Source organism: Lampris incognitus, chromosome 3 (assembly GCF_029633865.1).
Source record: "Lampris incognitus isolate fLamInc1 chromosome 3, fLamInc1.hap2, whole genome shotgun sequence".
Classification (NCBI taxonomy): domain Eukaryota; kingdom Metazoa; phylum Chordata; class Actinopteri; order Lampriformes; family Lampridae; genus Lampris; species Lampris incognitus.
The window spans coordinates 79,457,046-79,477,386 of NC_079213.1; the positions used below are offsets into that span (position 1 = coordinate 79,457,046).

Genomic DNA, 20,341 nt, shown 5'->3' on the forward strand with positions numbered 1-20,341 from the left:
TTTAAGCTCGTCTGTGAACTGGCACACTGATAGAGGGCTCTGCCCCCTTTGCTTAACTCTTCAGTCAGACAGGCAGACTGGCCAGTCCCTGGGCCACCCAGAACCAGCCTTTATGACAGAACTGAGGCCAGCCAGGTGGAGAAGGCATCCACAGTAGGCTACAGACACATGTGTATGTGCAATTTACATGTCAGTAGTGGCTTCATACCTGCATACTATAGCACACACACACACAACTTTATAAAAACCGTATGGCTGGCGGCTCTGTTTCCATAGTTTCTCCATAAATCCAGACCCCTTCCTGCTAAAATGCTTTCTTTTTGATGACTAATCTGTAGCTTACTAAATGCTCTCGCCTCAGCAATGTCTTGGTTATACTTCCACATGTGTTGAATGTTTTTATAGATTTTTCCCCCCATGTCTTTAATAAACTGAAATCTCAATGTAGTTTCTGATTTACACATGGCAGCCTTATGAGGCCTATACCCAGACTCCAGGAATGATGGCTTTGATCGCAGTCAAGGTCTGAGATTCCCATGAGCCCCCACTCTGCAACCCAGGGTCAGGAACTGGCAGTAAAGGAGAATTTGTTGGGGTCACTGAATGGTTAGGGCTGAAGTGTGCGTTGTAACTAGCACCCGGGGGAGGGAAACACATTATCTCCATTAGTATATAATATAAGTATTAGGTCTGACCAGGAGGTGTACTCACTGACATAGGGTTAGGGTTTGTAAGACTAGTGAAACCTCTGGTTTTGCTCTCATTCATGTGTGGTGCAGACTTCCATCTGGCCCACAGACAGCTCTCTGAACATGTCTGTGTATTTGTTGCTGTTTGTATGCTAATCTGTGTGCCAGTGTGACCTCATTCACTGTGGTAGGGGGTGAATAAGCAGAATGAGCCTTTGTACAGCTAAGGTTATGGGAGGGAGGGGGGGGCTGTAATAAATTCTTAACCCCCCCCCCACCGAAATGATGACAAATGGATAAATAATGCCCCCTGCACTATCTTCTCCTTTCTGTGTGTTTTGTTGTTACCTCTCCTCATAAGGTGATATTACATTAACTTCTCCATCGCTTTGTATCCTCTAACGCCACCGTTCTTCGAGATACCGCATTGATCTTGAATGACTGTCTTTCTCAGGACTCGTGACATTGTTGAGAGACCCATAAATAGCCAAAAAGCCCTCCTGTGTGGAGTTGCCATAGAAACCAGAGTGGAAGTTTTTCCCTTTTTCTTTTGTCTCAGAGTTCTTAGCAGGAGACAACAGTACTCGCAGAGCAGGCAGTGGTATGGGGTCTTCAGGGAGAGTATTTAAAAGCCCTATATTTTTCCTATTTTCAGTAATCTTATGTAAAGCCCATAGCCTATAGGCCTATATATCACATTACTTGATTTTTTTTATAAAGGAAGCAATTTTCAGAATTTATTCAGCGCCTCTTTGTTCTCCCAACTTGAACAAGCCATTTTATGTGGGCGTAGAACATTTTTTCCACATATTTATTATTCACAGGCCTAATTAGAAACCTGACCGGTGAGCAACAGGCAACTCTACACAGACAGTTTGGCTTCAGATCTGGAATTGATCTTGACCTGGTTCAGAGAGCAGTTGGGAGAGGTGAGCCAAGCACACCATGAGATAACTTGTGTTTGGTGTTCATTGTAAATAAATTATAACCACTTCTTTCGGCTTCCTTCTCTTTTGGATGACCGTGCTAAAATTTGTTTGTTTCCTGACAGCCAGAAAAAACAACATTTGACATGGCCAGCATCACATCGAGTTGCAAGTCACTTGTCACGCTTGGCTGTGCTAATAATTCTAAAGATAGATTAGATCTGACAAGTGTTACCTGGTTCTCAGGAGAACTGAGATTGGTTTATATGTGTTATTAAGTAGTAAATTATTGCTGATTTCACAGGGGCCCAAGGTGAGACGCAGAACCCAAGAATGGTTCTGACTGACTTGTTTAGTGTTTAATTTTTTGGTGACTTTTTTCCTGATACAAGACCAGGGAAATGAGAAGTAGCACCAACCTCATGATTTCCCAGACCATAAATATAATTTCATACTGCACAATTGATGCCAAGACTGGGCAAACCTTGTGTTCTAAAACATAGGACTTATAAGTTGGCTTCTCTGAGTCTCTCGACATGACAGTATTACTGGGATCCCAGTGAGATAAAGACTTACCTGTGCCCATTTTCACCTCTTGAGCCAGTTAATTTGTTTTGCTATGTTTTGAAATGTTTTAAGATTCATTTATAATGGGAGAGCTCATTTTCATTTTCATACTGGATTGTGTTATTTTCTATCCTATCCTTTGGTTTAGATTACGTAACCTGTTTAGTTGTCTCTGTCTGGCTACTGGACTACATAACACACCGACACACCTGATATGTCTGCTTAGTCTTGCCCTGTTACTTTCAGCCTGTTTCTGACCCTGTTCTTGTATGTGGCACTGAGAAGCCCTCGGGATTGAAGTGACAGTATAGGAAGAGAAGCATGGAAAGCTGCCTCGCATCCGTCATAAACAAGGCCATTAGGAACCAATTTAAAGTAATGGAGCTCTAATGAATACAAGATGGCCCCTGTCCTCAGAATTCCACACTTCCATAATGTGTCACTCCCCAAACCGCTACCCCAGCAGTAGGATCATCAGTAAACAGTGACGTGGTAATGAACACAGAATGTTCCACGACCATTTGGCCCATGTGCCAGACACTTCTGCTGCTTCTGTTCCTCTGGTTAGAAGTTTGAGATGTCCTGGCCCCCACCCCCAGTTAGGCTGTTTTGCTCACTTCCTTGTACCCTACCCACTTTTGACCTCCCGTAGTTCTCCATATGGGAGCAGAGACTTGTCTGGCACAGAGACCTAGGGGGTAGAGGTTTGTGTCTGCTGTGGTTACACACAACACTTGAACTGCTGACAGGACAGAAGTTACCTGCAGCCTCCTAAGAACAACCACCAGGTGACAAGATATCGTGTTGTTTCACCCTTTGCACTTGAAACCCATTACAGGTTTATTATTTATTATGAGTATATCATGCCAGATGGTTCTGTCAGCTGTGTTCTTTGCAAAATAGTTGCACAGCCTGTTGAAACTGTATTTATAAGCCTACAGGAGGTCTAATGCTCCTCTATGAAAATATTACAAACAAAAACTGTGATGTAACTGTGAGCAAATTGTTTGTTTAATTGCCGTTTGACCTAGTCTTAGCTTTATGTAACTTTGCGCACATATGCTTTGTGTTTTCTATGCCTGTCTGCTCACTGGTTGTTGACATTTGGCTTTGCTGTAAAGTGCAACACTTGTGTAAATCAGTAAAGATCTAGTACTTTGAAGGAGAACATTATTACAGACAAATCCCTTTAGCACTCAGGTCTAATTGCATTATGTGCGATAAAGGTGGGATTGCACACTCCAACCAATGCTCTAAACATTGAACCTTGTAACACACACATGGACACATCTACATATACACAAACACCCATGAATGAATACATGGGTATACTCTACCATTGTTTTTAAAAGTAAAAATACTGTCTGTCACGCAGGCATTTTTTTTATTCACCTCATAGTTCATATTTGTGAGGTTTATTCAAGATAAAAAAAATCCTATTACAAATTTCATGAATGGCAAATGTTTTACTTTTTTCCCCAATGCGTGTCAAATTCCTCCAGGATTTTTTATTTTTTGCTTGTCTTAATATATGATGAAAATGAGCGCTGCCACATTTCTAAACAGATTTTGAAGACAGCGTTTGTTGTGTGCTTTGTATTTAAACCCACCTCAGCAGAACACAAAGGTCACAGCACTGTGTAATCTTTAGTCCATCCATCCATTATCCAAACTGCTTATCCTGCTCTCAGGGTCACGGGAATGCTGGAGCCTATCCCAGCAGTCATTGAGCAGCAGGCAGGGAGACACCCTGGACAGGCCGCCAGATCATCATAGGGCCGACACACACACACACACACACACACACACACACACACACACACACACACACACACACACACACACACACGCACACCTAGGGACAATTTAGTAGGGCCGATTCACCTGACCTACATGTCTTTGGACTGTGGGGGGAAGCTGGAGCACCCGGGAGGAAACCCACACATACACGGAGAGAACATGCAAACTCCACACAGAGGACGACCCAGGATGATCCCCAAGGTTGGACTACCCCGGGGCTCGAACCCAGGACCTTTAGTCCAGGGTTCTTTAGACCAAGATCTTTAGTCCAGTGCACATAAAACAAAGTTTTTCAATATCATCCCATACAGTTAGATAACAGCAGGGAAATCAATTTTTTCCGCATGTAGGTCAGGTGAATTGGCCGGACTAAATTGTCTCTAGGTGTGTGTGTGTGTGTGTGTTTAGGGTTAGGACTTGGTTTTAGGGTTAAGGTTAGAATTAGGGTTAGGTTAAGGTTAGGGTTAGGGTTAGGCATGTAGTTTGCGTGGTTAAGGTTAGGATTAAGGGCTAGGAAATTAATATAGTCAATGAGGGGTCCTCATAAGGATAGTGAAACAAGTGTGTGTGTGATGGTCTGGCAGCCTGTCCAGGGTGTCTCCTCGCCTGCCGCCCAATGACTGCTGGGATAGGCTGCAGCACCCCCGCGACCCTGAGAGCAGGATAAGCGGTTTGGATAACGGATGGATGGATGGTAACAATGGATGGTGTGGTCATGGAGTATTGAGAGACAGCAATTACCTTGCATCATTAAGTCATTGTTTTGTATTTGTATAACAACTCAGATGTTTCAGTGTTTGCTTGGGGCAGTATTTAAAGTTTGATCGACGCCTGTGTCAGCCCTCCCTTATTTATTCATACTCTGGCATTGTTGTACTTGTGCTTAGCTCAAGGATGTAAGTGGTTGCTGCTGCTGTGTGTAATCATGTGCTTTAAATCTTTAAAGAGGCTTGAAGTCATTAGAAGTGGCCTGCAGATTCTCATTAGAGGAGCAACATCCCGATAAAGCTACCTGACAGTGACTTATGATGCTGTATAATTACTTCCGTAAACTTTCACTGCAGATGGATGCAAATGGGAGAGATGGAGAAGAACCATGGAGGTTGGGGAGGGGTGGGGGGAGACTTGATCGCCACTCCTTTGCTGGTGTTTATGATGAAGATTTATTTTCTCATTGGTCTCTGGTGTCAGAGCCCCCAACTTAGCTCAAGAAAAAGGCTTTTCTGTGGCAGAGATTCATACAAAGAAGATGAGCCCTAATGCAGTTTCTCCCCATCTCTGGGGAGGGGTTAAAAACCATAAAGGCATGAGGAGGTGTGTGTGTCTGTCGGTGCCTGCATGCCTGCGTGCATGTGTGTGTGTGCGTGCATGCGTCACTAGCTGCCTGCAAAGAGACTAGATTATTTGTGTGAATGTGGGTCCTCCTCTTTCTTCCATACAGTGCTGTAAACAGCACATCCCCTATTTCTCTGTCCATGTCCAGATGGGACATTGAGACAGGATCAGAACCTTGACGGTGCTCCTTTATGTAGTTCCACTGCAGACACATCCGCACAATCTCCGTCGCCACAAACCGGAAACCCCCCCCCCAACACACACACACACGCACACACATATATAGCCCATCATTTTTGCCCTCAGTCTTATGCACCCACACCATCTCCTCCATGAAGAGGCCCCTTCAGTTTTTCTCCCTACCCACCCACTCAAGCTAAGCCGAGTGAAACATGGAAATGTAAATCTGCTGACAACTGCTCTTGTGTGAGGCCAGTATGGGGATATGTAGAACCAGTAGAGTTGTAAGACAGAGCGTATAGGGGGGAAACGCACCACTCAGTCTGCTCCTCGTTTTGTGCTTTTTGACCAGTAACGTTGTTTATCAGCAATAAATGGGTACAGTTTTGATTTACCAGCTGTTTTTTTTTTACCTGCACAAAATATAAAAGTTGTGCTTTGTACAAAATATTAGGGACATCACACTAATGTTAAGTTACACACAATTCATACCTAAGCGTAGAAACCGTAACAGCTATAGTTCCCAAACTTGGCAGATAGGTTGGAACGCTCACCCACTACTCAGGCAAAAAAAAGAAAAAGAAAAATTATTTGTGTGTGTGTGTGTGTGTATATATACACTCACTGGCCACTTAATTAGGTACACCTTGCTAGTACCAGGTTGGACCCCCGTTTGCCTTCAGAACTGCCTTAATCCTTCGTGGCATAGATTCAACAAGGTACTGGAAACATTCCTCAGAGAGTTTGGTCCATATTGACATGATAGCATCACGCAGTTGCTGCAGATTTGTCGGCTGCACATCCATGATGCGAATCTCCCGGTCCACCGCATCCCAAAGGTGCTCTATTGGATTGAGATCTGGTGACTGTGGAGGCCATTTGAGTACAGTTAACTCATTGTCATGTTCAAGAAACCAGTCTGAGATGATTCGAGCTTTATGACATGGCACGTTATCCTGCTGGAAGTAGCCATCAGAAGATGGGAACACTGTGGTCATAAAGGGATGGACATGGTCAGCAACAATACTCAGGTAGGCTGTGGCGTTGACACGATGCTCAATTGGTACTAAGGGGCCCAAAGTGTGCCAAGAAAATATCCCCCACACCATTACACCACCACCACCAGCCTGAACCATTGATACAAGGCAGGATGGATCCATGCTTTCATGTTGTTGACGCCAAATTCTGACCCTACCATCCGAATGTCGCAGCAGAAATCGAGACTCATCAGACCAGGCAATGTTTTTCCAATCTTCTATTGTCCAATTTTGGTGAGCCTGTGCGAATTGTAGCCTCAGTTTCCTGTTCTTAGCTGACAGGAGTGGCACCCGGTGTGGTCTTCTGCTGCTGTAGCCCATCTGCCTCAAGGTTCGACGTGTTGTGCATTCAGAGATGCTCTTCTGCATACCTCGGTTGTAATGAGTGGTTATTTGAGTTACTGTTGCCTTTCTATCAGCTCGAACCAGTCTGGCCATTCTCCTCTGACCTCTGGCATCAACAAGGCATTTTCGCCCACAGAACTGCCGCTCACTGGATATTTTCTCTTTTTCGGACCATTCTCTGTAAACCCTAGAGATGGTTGTGCATGAAAATCCCAGTAGATCAGCAGTTTCTGAAATACTCAGACCAGCCCGTCTGGCACCAACAACCATGCCACGTTCAAAGTCATTTAAATCACCTTTCTTCCCCATTCTGATGCTCGGTTTGAACTGCAGCAGATCGTCTTGACCATGTCTACATGCCTAAATGCATTGAGTTGCTGCCATGTGATTGGCTGATTAGACATTTGCGTTAACGAGCAGTTGGACAGGTGTGCCTAATAAAGTGGCCGGTGAGTGTATATACTGCATTTTTTCCCCCCGGAAACCATCAATGGTGAAGATAAAAGTGCTCAACAAATGAGGCTTGTACCATGCGTCGCTTACTCCATCCATCCATCCATTATCCAAACGGCTTATCCTGCTGTCAGGGTCGCGGGGATGCTGGAGCCTATCCCAGCAGTCATTGGGCAGCAGGCAGGGAGACACCCTGGACAGGCCGCCAGACCATCACAGGGCTGCCAATGCGATTAAACAAAAAAAATCAACAAATGTGTTGTTTAATCACATTGGAAGCTGACGAGTGTGCAACGCACAAAAAAAGCTTGTACTGAAATGCATTAAAGTTTTGTTTCCTACTACTTTATTTATTTATTTATACCAATTGACCAGCTAATGGCACTATAACAACGAACTACACATTTTTGCCTATAAATTTTGAACCATAAGTCTCAAAAAAAATTCTTTTTTTTTTTCATCCTGGATTCTGTGCGTCCAGGTGAATCTTAAGATAGAATCCATACCCATTTGTGCTAAGAAAGATTTTCCACAATTTCGAATTTTGTCCAAATCTGTTTTTTTCACTTCTACGAATTTTGAGCAACTGTCACCAAATTTGGTCCAAAGCATCTCTTGACCAAGCCAGGAAATTTACCTTTTGGATTTTTTTTTATATTCCATACGGTTTTGATATACAAGCCAATGAAGTTTTATCAAAATAATTACATTTTACAAAATTGCAATAACTAATCAGCAGGTTGAGACAGCAACCTAAAATTTGAGACATATATTCAGGAGTTTTCTCTTAAGTTTATGTATTAAAGCGCATTGTGCCCCACCTCTAGGGGGTGCCACAAATGTAAAACGTTTATGTCTTGTAATTGTCTACATGGATTCTTACGAAATTCGGTTTGCACAATCTTGGTTTCATGACTCAGTCGTTGCATAAAATTTGGTAATGATTGATTAAAGAGGGTGTGGCTTATTACAACAAATCTAAATCTGTAGACATTTCACATTCCAAATTTAAAAAAATTGAAAAAAAAATCCCCCGTACCTGCAGTCAGTTGAGACTGAAGAGGTCACTTAGATGAGTGATGAAACGTTCCTCTCGATAAACATCATGGCCGGATTAACCCACCAGGGGGCCCCGGGGTACGCACGTCCATTGCCCCCCCCCCCCCCGTCAGATAGGCTACGCAAACAATACTAAACATTGTTAAATGTAAAACTAATCCAAATTCCCAACATGGTAGTCGACGCTATGCCAATCTGCATGGGATTCGGATGGCGACTACAAAGTACAACACAATTTCGAATCACAAAACAAACAGATGAGAATAGCAGCTCACAGCATCAATAGAGACTTTATAGTTTGGGGCCCTGCATCAGTAGAGACTTTGTAGCTTGGGGGCCTGCATCAGAATTGACTGTAGCTTGGGGCCCCACATCAGTAAAGACTTTGTAGCTTGGACCCCACATCAATAAAAACTGTAGCTTGGGGCCCCTGCATCAATAGAGACTTTGTAGCTCGGGGCTCTGCATCAGTAGAGACTGTAGCTTGGGGTCCCGCATCAATAGAGACTTTGTAGCTTGGAGCCCTGCATCAGTAGAGACTGTAGCTTGGGGCCTCCGCATCAATAGAGACTTTGTAGCTTGGAGCCCTGCATCAGTAGAGACTGTAGCTTGGGGCCCCCGCATCAATAGAGACTTTGTAGCTTGGAGCCCTGCATCAGTAGAGACTGTAGCTTGGGGCCCTGCATCAGTAGAGACTGTAGCTTGGGGCCCTGCATCAGTAGAGACTGTAGCTTGGGGCCCTGCATCAATAGAGACTTTGTAGCTTAGGGCCCCCACATCAATAGAGACTAGCTTGGGCCCTGCATCGCGATACAGGGTTGGAACAAACGTCCCTTGTAGGGTATGACTGGGGATCCCTACTATACGCGAACACAATACCCCTGACCTTTTGGGGCCCCTCATGGTCCAGGGCCCCGGGGCACTCGCCCGGCATGCCTGGTCCATAATCCAGCCTTGATAAAAGTTGTGTCCGGATGAACTGATTCAACTTGCTTTGACTTGCTACAGAGTTGAAAAATTTTCAGCATATCCACTGACATGTGACAAAAGTTTGCCTCACTGCAACAGATAGTCAATTCAGAAGTCCATCATTCTATATTTTCCAAAATATTTAAAGTCAGTCATCATCTATATCTCCACAAGTCTTCATTCAAATGCTACCAAAATTGACACAGATTGTGCAGATACTCAATATCACGTTTCAAATGGTAGTCAGATACGTCAAACAAGTCTTCAGTGACATTCAGTGTCGTACTTTAATTAGTACTGTATACACATTTTCTATTTCACCAAATGTTTGATCAAACTTCATCATTGTATTTGACAATACACCTGAAACCATTAGAATGGTGTGTGATTTTTTATTTTTTTCCCAGAATTTTATCACCAACACTTAAATTGTTCTGAATTTTTTAAGCTTAAACAGACAAAAATACCTGAGTCTGGCAACTGTGATGTCATTGCCTCAAGTTGAACAAAGGTGTGTGGAAAAGCATGTTGCCACAGTGATGCAGTCAGTACGTCACCTTCTCTGGGGAAACAAAGGTTGCTGATTCAAGTCCCAAGGTGTTCAATTCAAACTTGCTAACCTTGTGGCAATATATGCATGTGCCATGTTTTCAAATTCTTCTGAAGGTCATATTAAGTCAAAGACTGCCTTTTGATGGATTTTAGATTTTTCGCCATTTTGAATTTGGACAAATCTGTTTTTTCACTATTACTCCTATACATTTTGAGGAATTATCACCAAATTTGGTACACAGCATTTCTGGACCGGATTTTTAATATTCCATACAGTTTCGATTATACAAGCCCATCAATTTTTATCAAAATAGTTAATTTTCCAAAATTTGCAATAATTCATGAGCCCCTTGCGATATCAGCTTGAAATTTGAGACACATGTTCAGGAGTTTTCACTAAGCTCACATATTAAAGTGAATTGTGCTATGTGCTCAGACCCTGACCATTGCCGCTTGCAGCTATATCCATCCATCCATCCATTATCCGAACCACTTATCCTGCTCCCAGGGTCACAGGGATGCTGGAGCCTATCCCAGCATTCATTGGGCGGCAGGCAGGGAGACACCCTTGACAGGCCACCAAGCCATCATCACACAGGGCCGACACACACATTCATACCAAGGGACAATTTTAGTAATGCTGATTCACCTAACCTACATGTCTGTGGACTGTGGTAGGAAACCAGAGCACCCGGAGGAAACCTACGCAGACACGGGGAGAACATGCAAACTCCACACAGAGGACGACCCGGGACAACCCCCGAGGTTGGACTACCCTGGGGCTCGAACCCAGGACCTTCTTGCTGTGAGGCGACCACGCTAACCACTGCGCCACTGTGCTATCCACAGCTATATTCATTATGATAATTATAACTTATAGTAGTAGTAGTAGTAGAACTACGCTTTAGAAAGAGCAGGTGGTTGTAACGTTTTTGAAACATGGTTTACAAACATTCACCAGCAGGTAGCACAGCGCCAAGTGGAATAACATCTTTCCCCTTTTAATAAGATCCCATTGGTTTTTGCAGCCTGAACCTGTCCTGTCATTATTGAAACAAAAATGGCAGAGCTTCTACATTTGTTCGTATTTCCATCACAAAACTCCGTGCCAAGCTTGGGCGGGCTCAAAGGCCTGTTTTCCCCTGAAAGGAGGCCCAGTTCTAATGCAGTATGCTGGGGGGCCGCCGCATCCCTCCTCCCCTCTCCCCACAGGCTGGTCCAATGAAGCCAGAGACCAATTGGCTCTATGCTCCAGGCTGTGTGATTCTCTGCAGCGGGATAATGTCACCCTGGCTCACCATCACAGCTCATTCTGTACTTTTATTCTCCACCAAGCCTTTAAACGCTTCATTAGCCTTTAACAAGACTGCAGAACAGCCTGCTCTAAACTCTTTTACCTCTCTCTCTCTGTCTCTCTCGCTTTCTTTCTTTCTTTCTTTCTCTCTCTCTCTCTCTCTCGCTCTCTCTCTCTCTCTCTCTCTCTCTCTCTCTCTCTCTCTCTCTCTCTCTCTCTCTCTCTCTCTCTCTCTCTCTCTCTCTCTCTCTCTCTCTCTCTCTCTCTCTCTCTCTCAGTTCCCCAACTCACTTCTCTACTCTGTTTATGCTGTCATGTACTGGCCATAGCACTTGTTCCCGCCAGTTCTCTCCCCAGTTTGTTGTTTCAGTGTGAGGCTGTAGTCACTATTGGTCTTGATTGTGATTCTGAGCACTGCAAAGGATGTCTAAGAGCAGATGGAGAAATGTGGGGGCCAGTTTGGACTGATGCCCTCCTCATGGACACCCAGCCTGAATGGAACTCATTGACACGACCCCCTCTCCTGCTGCTCTGCCCCTTCTCCCTATCCCTCTTCCCCTGGATTGTAACCCTGAATGGGCCTTTCAAGGCTTCAAACTAGTAGGTCGAAACCACAAAACCTTCCTCGGCAAGATCCGAGAGACAGGCCCCTAGACCTTTCAGAAGGCATCCGTCAACTAGTCAGAGAGTCTGCCAAACATCACTCTTTCAATGTGATCTTGCAACACAGACTTTTTCACACTCTGGCTGCAAACAAGACAGTATTCTATGTCTGTGTGACACATACACACATGCATATATGCACACACACATATACAGATTTGTTTTTCTTTTTGGTTGTTCTCTGATAGCTCCCTCCCACAACAAGGATACTTGTTCTCCTCTGGTGATACTAAATGTTTGTATAGAAGATGGCAACACCAACTTTATTTGGAGAGATTTCATGGCTTGCATGTTGACTGACTCCACAGTGGCCTTTTACAGTCCCTCCCTGTGCCTGAATTTTGAATATTTTCTTTCTTTCTCTCTCTCTCCCTCTCACCTTTTCCTCCCCCTTAATCTTCTTTTCCAGGGTGTACCCCAGCTCCCCTGTGCCAAGGCTCTCTACAACTATGACGGAAAGGAACCTGGAGACCTCAAATTTAGCAAGGGTGACATCATCATCCTGCGTCGGCAAGTGGACGAGAACTGGTATCACGGAGAGATGGGTGGAATCCACGGTTTCTTCCCCACCAACTTTGTCCAGATCATCAAGCCACTGCCACAGCCACCTCCACAGTGCAAAGCTCTCTATGACTTTGAGCTCAAAGACAAGGAGGCAGACAAGGATTGTCTGCCCTTCTCCAAGGTGATTCTGACACACACCGACACCTCTGCCACATGGTCACTAAGGCTAAAATAGGCTTTAAATACAGTGACACTCTCTTCCAAGGACTCATTTTCTCAAGTTACAAGATATTTACAATGTATGGTTTGCAGACCAGAAGACCCAGAGACATGACTTAGTAGCTGTGCCAGACTTTATACTGGGGAGCAGTTATTAGCCTGTACAGTATTGTTGTCACATGTGGTCTATGCACAGCTTAACATTTGAGAACTACAGTTCTCTGAATGGTTATATCCATCCCTGTTGTATGGGTCATGGATTGATGTTTTTCATATATTCTGTCATGCGCCGTTTTTATGCCATGAAGCAAAAATGAAACAGGAAAATGCTTAGTAAGCTTCTTTTCCCCAAGAAGAGCTGTGTATATTAGGTGTTTTTTACTCTTGGGTACATTCCCTTTAATAAAACATTGTTCCCCCCTCCTGGTCTGTGTTTGTTCCTAGAGGATGGGAAACTCTTAACAGCATCCTTAATGGTGTTCTACCCCATTTAAAGTCTTCTCTGTCTTGGGTTTTCAGGATGACATTCTGACTGTAATCCGCAGAGTGGATGAAAACTGGGCAGAAGGAATGTTGGGTGATAAAATTGGGATCTTCCCCATCTCTTACGTTGAGGTAAGACTAAGCATATCTTCATTCCTTGACATCTGAAGCCCGACCACCACCCGCCGCCACTAACTCACGATGGGAATGCCTCAGGAAAAGCAGCAAATTTCTGAGTTTCTCTGGATATAGTCTTTTTCCTTTCATGATATTTTGCAAAATACACCTGATGGCTCCCTTCACATTTTGAAATGCTCAGTTTCAGAGAGGTACTGTATGTTTTTTTGAAGTTACGTGTAATTAGTCTTTCCTTCTAGGAGCTCCACAGGTCTCATTTAAAAAGCATTGGCAAAAATCCAGGCAGAGTAAATTAATTTCATGTCTTTTAAAAATCATTCCAATTTTTTTCACTAAACTGTTGACTATGACTAAAGCTCACTGTTGTAATAATCCTAACAAAACAAAAAAGAAGATGAAAATATCTTCTTTTGAGAAGCTGATTTGACACAATTATCTCAAAAAAAGCAGTTCAGTTCTAAATAAAGTAGCGGCAGGTAGTGACAAACAGTGAAAGTAAGACTAAAGAAAAGCTTCTTTTCTTTTCTTTTTTTATAGCTATGACATCTTCTGCTTAAACCCTTGTGAAAGATTTTTGTCACATCCCGCTGAAATGGCTTCTCAATATTCCTTTCTTCTGTATTCTATTCTGGTGACAATAAGAGACTTGTGCTGTAATATTCTGATGCAGAGTGTTTTGTAGAGGCTGAGTGTAGGATGTTTTCCAGCTATAAATTGACAGTGTTGTCACAGTGGGCCACCACTGGAGCAGAATAGAACAGAATATGGTGTTGTGTTGTGGTGTTTTGGTTTAATAAACAAACACTTTATCATCCCGGGCCCACAGATTATAGAGCATTGTGTAACAGTTCTAACATTGGTGGAATAAATCATTACCTAGATCAAAGTTTTTTTATTGCGCCCTTATATCTTAAATTGGCTTTTTAATAATTTATGTAATCTACTGTTAGTGTGAAAGGTACCTTTTGATTTAGGGACATCGAGAATCCAGACCTAGTTTCAGTTACGTCTTATAATCTTTATATATGATTTGGTGTGGCTATATGTTAGTGTGAGTCTACTTGATAAAGCTGGCTTAGCATAGGCCTTCTGCGGACTGGTGTAAAATGCTGGTCTTTTATGACCTAAGTAGAGGGGGGGAGCTGCTTGGGGCAACATTTGACACCAACTAAGCCTTCCCTGTGATTAACTTAAACCTTTCTAGTATTCCTTTGATTTTGCACAACATGAAAGAGTTAGAAAGTCTGCAGATACCTGGCTGTCTCCAAGCTGTCCACTCCCACAGAGCGAGAGGTCTTCTTTAAATCCACCAACAGATCTTTCAATTCACCTTCTCCCCTGACTACACAGATATAAATGGGCTCCCTACAACGAGCCCTTTTAGTATAGTGATGGTTTTCATTATTCTATTAACACCTTCTCTTTTATTCCCACCTTCCCTCTCTCTCCATCTCTACTTCCCTTTGTCTTTTGCCACCCATTCGCATCTCTCTCTTAGTTCAATTCAGCAGCTCGTCAGCTTATCGAGTTGGACAAGCCGTCAGACTCCAGTGGGGACTCTAGCGAGGGAGCCTCCTCAGGGCCCCAAAGCAATGGTGCTCAACGGGCAGGGGAGAAGAAGAACAGCAAGAAGCGCCATTCCTTCACCTCCCTTACTATGTCCCACAAACCCTCGCTGGCTCCTCCCCCCCAGCGCCACTCCATGGAGATCAGTGGACCAGTACTCATCAGCTCCAGCAACCCCACGGCTGCAGCCCGCATTGGAGAGATCAGCGGGGGACTCTCCTGCAGCGCACCTTCGCAGGTGAGATGCTCCATGGGGAAGAAGAAGGCGAGCCAGAACTAATCCTGCTGCTGTTGCATTGCAGTCCTAGACCTTGTACCCAGCAAGCTGACTACTGGGAGAAAAGCTAATCTATGGAAGTGGAAGCATGCGTTACCTCCATTTAGTCAGTGGCATAATTCTCTTTTTATCCTTGGTAATAATTTCTTTGAAAATTTGCTGCAGAACCAAAACGAATGTATCCCCATAAACAGAAATTATCACTAGTGTATGTTGCTAATTGACCAGAGACACCAATGAATTCCAATCCAACATGTTTTCTGTAGCAATTTTTTCCTTTTCCTCTCTTAACCGGGTGGTTTGTCAATATCCGATTCCATGCTGTACACTACCATCAATCACATCAAACACAGCAGAGTCACGCAACTGGAAAAAAATGGTCTAAATTCAATGCTTTTGTTTTTCATGAGACATTTTTTTTCCCCTTTCAGTGATTTCACGCTCGTCACCGATTAGCCAGACCATCCCCCACTACCGCTACCACCACTACCCCCAGTTGCTTCATCCTAGCATTGGAAATTATGGATGCGTGACTCCACTTGCCCGCAAAAAATACTCCAGCTTAGCCCCTAAGGTTTTCACAGCATGGTTGCCAGGCACTGTGGATGGGGCTTGTTCGAGAACTTGACAGACAAATGTGCAAATGGACAGGAAGGCTACACTGTCCTGCATATTTGTCAGGCTCAGACCCTCCGTGACAGACTCAAAGCTTTAAGGAGAGGAAACATGTAGAGGGTGTTAGCGTCACCATTTTCTTTAACGCTGATAAAATTGAAGATCAAATTGTGTGTGTGTGTGTGTGTTTGTGTGTGTGTGTGTGTGTGTTTTAACAGTTACACACAAAGTGTCTTCAATACTGGCAACCCAGATAACCCAGATAAGATAATGTAGTCTTATCATTTGAAGATGCTACATGATGACTGATTTATCAAAAGCAGTTCTCCTTCCCTTTGAATGTGTTTTGTACATGTGTACACTGCAGTGTGTTGTTTTCTTTGTGTTTTTCAAAACAAGGCGAAGTTAGCTTTTGAAGTGTCAATAGTTTGATGATATTCAGAACTTCCTCTGGTACCCCCAGACTGTCAGTTGTCTCACTCCCAGAATGTAGGAGCTTTTTGTCTATGCTGCAATGTTTTGTTTCGTGATGTAATTCTACTGTTGTATTGGGTTTTTTTTTCTCATGCCCTTGAAAGTCCTTTTCCCTTTATCCCCAGTCTCGAAAAAGTGAAAAACTATCTCAGATTTCCTGAAATGCTTAGACGCTCAATCAGGACCTCTGTTTTAAAAAGAAGAGCCACACCCATGCCACTTCTTTCATTGTGTGTGAGAGAGAGAGAATGAGACAAACCGAAAAGTGTGGCTGATATATTACAACTTTTTTTTTTTGGGATTTTCCCATTTTCATGCAACCATATCCTTTCATGTAGACCTGCTTTATCTTTCAATAAACACTTCTATCTATTGGGAAGGGGTAATCATGCCTTTAAGACTGCAGACTAGGCTTCTCTCACTACTAATTAATAACAAGATACTGGCAGCACTCTTAAAACGTCCATTCATGCTGGTAAGGTGATCCTCCCCTGTGACAGCAGTTAGGGGTTGCGATCTGTTTGATTTGCAGATCACTGTTTAATAAAAGCACAAAGGGAAGACTCCCCAGGCATTGTGTGCATGGCACGATCTCGCTCTCTGTTCCCTTCACTCCTTGCCTCCATACATCTCTTCTCCCTTCAAAGCAGAGAGAAAAACAACAGAGGCAAGGTGAGTAGGTGCCTCAGGGGCCCGTGGAGTCCATCCTGAGAATGAGCCTCCCCTTGTCTACTGCGCTCTGCTTCACAAGGGAACAGAGAGAATTGTTAAAAACGAGGGTGGCTGCTTAAAACGACGTTCTATGAAATTATGGTAGTTATTCGATAGCCTATGTGTTAATATTTTCATGTAGTATTGCATGTTTGATCCATGGCACAGCATTGGTGTGTTTTAATATAGTATGCCATTTATACATATGTATATACTCTCACTGAAGCCAATGCACTGATAGTGTCATTCTCTCTGATGCTTATATTTAGCTTTGCCTTCTCTTGGCACTCCCAATGCACCATTGCTGTGGAAACAGTGTAAATTGAATCTGAGGTTGGCCTGCTTTCAGTAATGATTCACCTTGAGAGGCGGCTCTGTCTGGGGCAGTCATGCATGGAGAGAGACCACAGGGCACAGGGGGAGATATTGTGTGTCCAACAGTGTGGCCTTGTTACCAGGGCACCACCATGACTCAGAAAACAAGGGAGCCATTGGCTTCACTTTTCTCCTGATTGAGAAGTCACCTTTCTCAACTCGCCCAATAAAATCGCCTGCTCAGTGGTTACCTGATTTCATACTGTGTATCAGGTCATCACTGTGGTCATCACGGCTCACTCACTAGTATGCAGTGCTACATGTGCACATCATTTATTGTCAAATGGAAATTTCTGCATAATGTTAGATTTTGGAGTGTCATAGGGGTTTTAAAACGAAGATATGGTCTGTTATAGCCTATAATAGGTCATCTCATTTCCCATTTTGAGGCTAAAAGAGAGACAGATTAGCACAGATTGTCCCAAGGGACATTTCCTCAAATGAAGTCTGGTGGATTATTATAGGACAAAATACTGTCATTGTATCTGTTCCAGCACTTTGTTTTTCTCTACTGGTTGAATAAAGCTTATCCACCATGAGGTTATGTGATGGTTCACAATTCCCTTTTGTTTACAGGTTCACATCTGCACAACTGGACTAATCGTGACTCCACCCCCAAGCAGTCCCGTTACTACAACGGTTTTCACATTTCCTTCAGAGGCTAGCTACACCATCCCTGTGGTAGGTGAATTCCTTTACTGACAATGAAATTAGTTATAAAGGTAATACTGGTACATTACTGTACACTGATTGTACAACACCCCCTTTAAGAACAATGGATATAGTATGCCTCACAGCAAAAGGAATACGTCAACATTTGTTTTTCTACAGAGTGAGAGTGTGCATCTGTGTTTGTGTTCATGCTAAGGGTGGGGGGGAAATCAATTCACGTAATAATCGTGATTCTTATCTTCCACAATTCTGAGTAGACTCACAAATTCCAAAAATAGATTTTTAAAAATGTATTTTTCAGTCTTAAGTAGCCTCCTCGCTACTGGCAATGTTGACTTGCCGCGCACCTGTTACAGCTTCCGGAAAACACCACAATGGCTAGGCTGTCACTGTTAATGTTAGCTCTTGGTAGCCTTTCTAAACATGGAGCAGCAACAAATTCAGCCAGTCCCATCATCATTGAAGGCAAGCGTTGGGCGCATTTTCGATTTTACAATCTCCCGGGGAAGAAGGAGCTTGACATGACTCATTCAATATGCAAGATTTGCAAAACGAAAGTTAAGTATTTCGGGAACACTACAAATGTTAGGTCTCACATCATACGCCATCACTCGGAGTTGAAAGAAGTGGAACAACGATCTCCTGCAACATTAACAAACAACCAACGCACACTGCAACACTTTACCAAACTCCCAGCCAATTCTGAACGGGTAAAAAAAACAACAAAAAACTAGATCCATCGCCTGTTTCATTTTAAAAGACCTGCGCCCCTCCAGCGTAGTCAACAATGAAGGCTTTAGATTTATGATCCAGACAACTAAGCCAAAGTACGACATGCCATGGCGTCGTTTTTTTTTTTTTTACTGAGAAAGGTTAGGTTTGCATTTGTGTGTTCACATTATTGCAATCAAGTGATATAACTTTTTCAAATATAAAAACTACATAATCTTATACACACTTTAGTCTGCTTTCATGCCATAATTTGCCAAACCGCCTTTCTTAGCTCACAGCAGAATGGAGTAGATCCTGAAGTTAGCACCCCTATGTACCAAATCTAGAATCGATTTTGAATCAGGTATCCTTTTGAACGGAAAATCGATTTTGAATCTAATCGTGAGCCCCAAGAATCGAAATCGAATCATGAGATTCCGAAAGATTCTCACCCCTCGTTCATGCAGTTGTTAGTTGTTGGAAAGCTGCTAGCTAAATTTGGTTGTAATGACAAGCATTGACAGTGTGTCTGGCTCCTGATAGAGGAGAAGCATTTAAACTCAAAATATTAGGGGACTCCATTTGGCCTCTGTGAAACAGCATGCATATTTCCGTGTGTTTGTGCGTGTGCATTGGCATGTGATGCCTCTGAACGAGCAGGAATGTGTACACAAAAGGTTGAGCTTTCGCTTCATTTGGGAACTCTACATGATGTTTTTGTACAGATGATTTCTTTGGCCCGCAGGCAACCTAATTATCTCAGCGCAAGCGTCAGCAGCGAACCGAAACACACACATACACACACACACCCAAATGCATACCACAGGGCTGTCTGTGTGTCCCTCTCCTCCCCCACTGTTGCATGGCAGCTATTGCCGTCTACTGCACAATGTTGAGCTGCAGAAGTCGTTTTGCTCTGAGTCATCGGAGTATTCTTTACCATCTCCATACAACTCTAAGCACTAGTTTGGGCTTTCAGTGTGTTCAGAGAGAAATGTAGACATTTTTCTCAGTTCATCATGTCAGAAGAGTTAGTGTATGTCGTGTTGTTTTTCTCTGTGATACTACCATGGGTTTGGACGGGGAGTAGTAGTTTTCTTTTATCGTGAAGGCACAAACAAGCTGTCTGGAAATATACAACTGTTAGAGCAGAGTTGGGATTCTTCCAGTGGCATTCCTCGTTTATTTGAGTATCTTCGTAAAGCTTTAATCTCTTTTGACATTAGTGGAATACAAAACAAGCTAAAAAATTCAGTCCACATAGTAGAAGTTTGTGGGTTACTCTTTTGAATGTCTACAGACATGTTTTTCATTTCATATGGTACCAATTAAATACTGCGATGGATTTGACATCCAGCTATGTGGTCTCCTAGCGACAAACAAACAAGCAGAGCAGGAGATTCCCAGTTGAAGGGGAAGTCGAGGACAAGACCAAATGTCCCTGCCAAGCCATACTTTCCCTTGGTGTCAGCGAGCAAGACAGAATATACCAGATGACAAATGATCTCTCACTCTCTCGCTGTCTTTCTCTCTTTCTGTCTCATAAACAGGCTGGTTTCTCTCATGCAACACATATACACAGTGTTTTGTGGTGCTCATGTTACTCTTTTTTTTCCCCTTCCTGTTGCTTTATACTGACAGGAAGCAAATGATTAATTGTTGTGGGATTGTATTTTAATGGGAAATCTCATCCAGTTGTTGATGTGGTTTGCCTTTTTTTTGTCTTA

The 20,341-nt window shown here is 43.3% G+C and overlaps 1 protein-coding gene across 1 annotated transcript in view; it reads left to right on the plus strand.

Moving 5' to 3' along the window:
* The window catches only part of sh3rf1 (SH3 domain containing ring finger 1), a 57,041-nt gene that overhangs the window by 17,192 nt on the left and 19,508 nt on the right, over nucleotides 1-20,341 (plus strand). The window contains exons 4-7 of the mRNA XM_056276304.1: nucleotides 12,279-12,554; nucleotides 13,112-13,207; nucleotides 14,712-15,017; nucleotides 17,808-17,912. Of these exons, the coding sequence (XP_056132279.1) occupies nucleotides 12,279-12,554; nucleotides 13,112-13,207; nucleotides 14,712-15,017; nucleotides 17,808-17,912 (783 nt within the window). The remainder of the gene's footprint in view (nucleotides 1-12,278; nucleotides 12,555-13,111; nucleotides 13,208-14,711; nucleotides 15,018-17,807; nucleotides 17,913-20,341) is intronic.